At 45.2% G+C, this 2,237-nt stretch overlaps 1 protein-coding gene across 1 annotated transcript; it reads right to left on the reverse strand.

Annotated features, from left to right (window-relative positions):
• Window positions 1-224: 224 nt before the first annotated feature.
• On the reverse strand, window positions 225-1,874 carry LOC139833174 (uncharacterized). Its single transcript, XM_071823365.1, has 5 exons — window positions 1,774-1,874; window positions 1,462-1,693; window positions 1,288-1,360; window positions 924-1,187; window positions 225-845 (listed from the first exon to the last, which is right to left on the reverse strand). Exons 3-5 carry the CDS (start codon window positions 1,355-1,357, stop codon window positions 400-402), a joined length of 780 nt encoding a protein of 259 aa, XP_071679466.1. The 5' UTR covers window positions 1,358-1,360; window positions 1,462-1,693; window positions 1,774-1,874; the 3' UTR covers window positions 225-399.
• Between the last annotated feature and the right edge of the window lie 363 nt (window positions 1,875-2,237).

The following is a 2,237-nucleotide window of genomic DNA, read 5'->3' on the forward strand; positions in this document are numbered from 1 at the left end:
TCGCGAGCTTGTTGAAGAGCAATTTTTTCGGCTTCAGATGACTTACGAGATTGCTCCATCATCACAAGTGTTTGCTTCTTCGCATACTGAAGTTGTTGCCGAAGTTCATCCAGTTCTTGCGACAAGGTATCGTCGACAGGAGCGGTATCACCAAAAGCTTTCCTCGCGCGGGAAGAAGAAGGCGAAACATTGGAAGGAGCAGAAGATGGAGTATAGTTATCAAATATCAACTGAAAAATAAACAAGACAACATCAAATAACAAGCAAAGATAGAAGTCTTCATTAATCTCTTGGAATAATTACAAGGGCATTACAGTGGAGTTAAGAAAGTACGTGTCGCCAAATGACTACTTTGGCGACAGAAGCAAAAGAAACAGAAAGAAAAACAGAGGCATGCAACTAGACCTCCGGCCTCGAGGAGCTAGGAGTTGAAGCTGGCTTGATCCCCAGATACGCCAAGATCTTCTTCGTGTTGGGCTTGGCCGCCTTGATCAGCGACCTCCATCTTGACTGCTCTATCTGACTGGTGTCGCCAACCTTCATCCAATCAAGCGTCTGTTGGCTGTCAGCAACCAGGGCAACAGTACTCTCGACAGCAACCTTCATATTCTCCTGACGCATCTTCAATCCCAGGTCTTCCGAAGCATTAAACATCTTGGCGAGGTTAAGGAAAGTTGCGGGTTCTTCTTTCTTCGGGAAGAAATAAGGGAACAACGCTGACAATCCTGCATTAGCATTTGCCACGCCTTCACGAATTTCGCGCCCGTGAAACTCCAGAAGAGAAAGTGCGTCAAGGAGAGGATCGTTGACAGGATTATCCAGATCAAAATCCTGGTTTGTTTGGGCTGCCACACGAGACAAAACATCAGTCAACAACCAAGAAACAGGAAGTGCAGTAAAATAAAAGGGATTGATAATATTACTCAGAGTACGTCGACTTTGCGACTTCAAACGCTTGAGGATTCCTTCGTCACGAGAAGCTTGTGCAGCTTTGTGCTCATCCAAGGCAGCTGTCGCATCCTCAAGTTTCTTCTGCAGTTCCTCGACACCAGCAGCTTTCGCCTTAGCTTCATCAGCTTCGACCTTGGCTTTGCTAGCAGCGAGTTCGGCTTTCTTGCGAGCCGCCTCACTTTGCTCAAGTTTTTGAGCCAGTGCGTCGGCGCGTTCGTTAGCCTCTGCAAGTTTCTCTGTCGAGATATGGAAAAAAGAGAGAAGAAAGATCAAAAAATCGCGGCAAGTAACAGGAGTGACAAATTAAGGAAAAACGACAAGTATGAAAGTTGTTACCTTCGGCTCTATTAGCATATTCACGGTACCCAATAAATTGGGAACCGATGCGGAGAAGATCCTTGATCATAGGCTGTTCAACGTGAACACAGTAAGAGAAACATCGGCATAAAAAAAAAAAAAAAAAGATGTGAAGAAACAAAATAAAGAAAATATAGATGTCGACAAACTTACATCATCTAGGAGCGGGGGCGACGAACTGCCCAACTGAGGGGCAGGATCAACAATCTTTTCAACCCGTGCCCTTTTTGGTGAAGGGGCACGGGGGCTCGAAGGAGTAGATGTATCAACATTTTGTTGAGGAGGCGACGATTCCTCCCCTTCAACTGGTTTTTCTGAAATAACTAAAGTATGTGACGTGCTCGTTCGAGCAGCCACATCTAAAGTTGGTGTTTCTTCATCATCACTGTGACAAAGTAGTGGCAGCATAAAAGCAAGGCAAAATAAAATTCTTCAAATAAAAAAGGAAAAGAGCAAGGAACCTACGAGCTGATGATACTCTCGATGTATGGATCATAAGCTGCTTTTCGAGGTGCAGGAGCAGTTTCTTCGGGTTTCGAGGTCCCGGAATCTTCGGCATTGCTCCTTTTCCTTTTGTTCTTCGGAGAAACAGCAGGAGGAGGAGATTGCGCTGATGTTGTATCTTCAGAGGCAGCATCCTTCTCAGTAGATCCCGCAGATTTTCGAGAATCTGCGGGTTCATTCACAAAAGAGGGGGTCTCCTGGTTGACATCATCGACAACGGCTCTTTCTTCGACCTCTCCATCCTCAGGAAGAGGAGGAAGGGAAGCCATAGTAGGATGATTCTACAAAGAAATAGTGACAAAAGAGAATAAGTGAGATACCACTGCAAATAAGATACGAGGAACAGTTCAAAACAAGATAAAACTTCGAGAAGACAAAATACCTCGGGAAGAGGATTGGAAGCACTGTATGGTTCCACTCGACGG

Source organism: Lolium perenne, chromosome 7 (genome assembly GCF_019359855.2).
Source record: "Lolium perenne isolate Kyuss_39 chromosome 7, Kyuss_2.0, whole genome shotgun sequence".
NCBI lineage: Eukaryota > Viridiplantae > Streptophyta > Magnoliopsida > Poales > Poaceae > Lolium > Lolium perenne.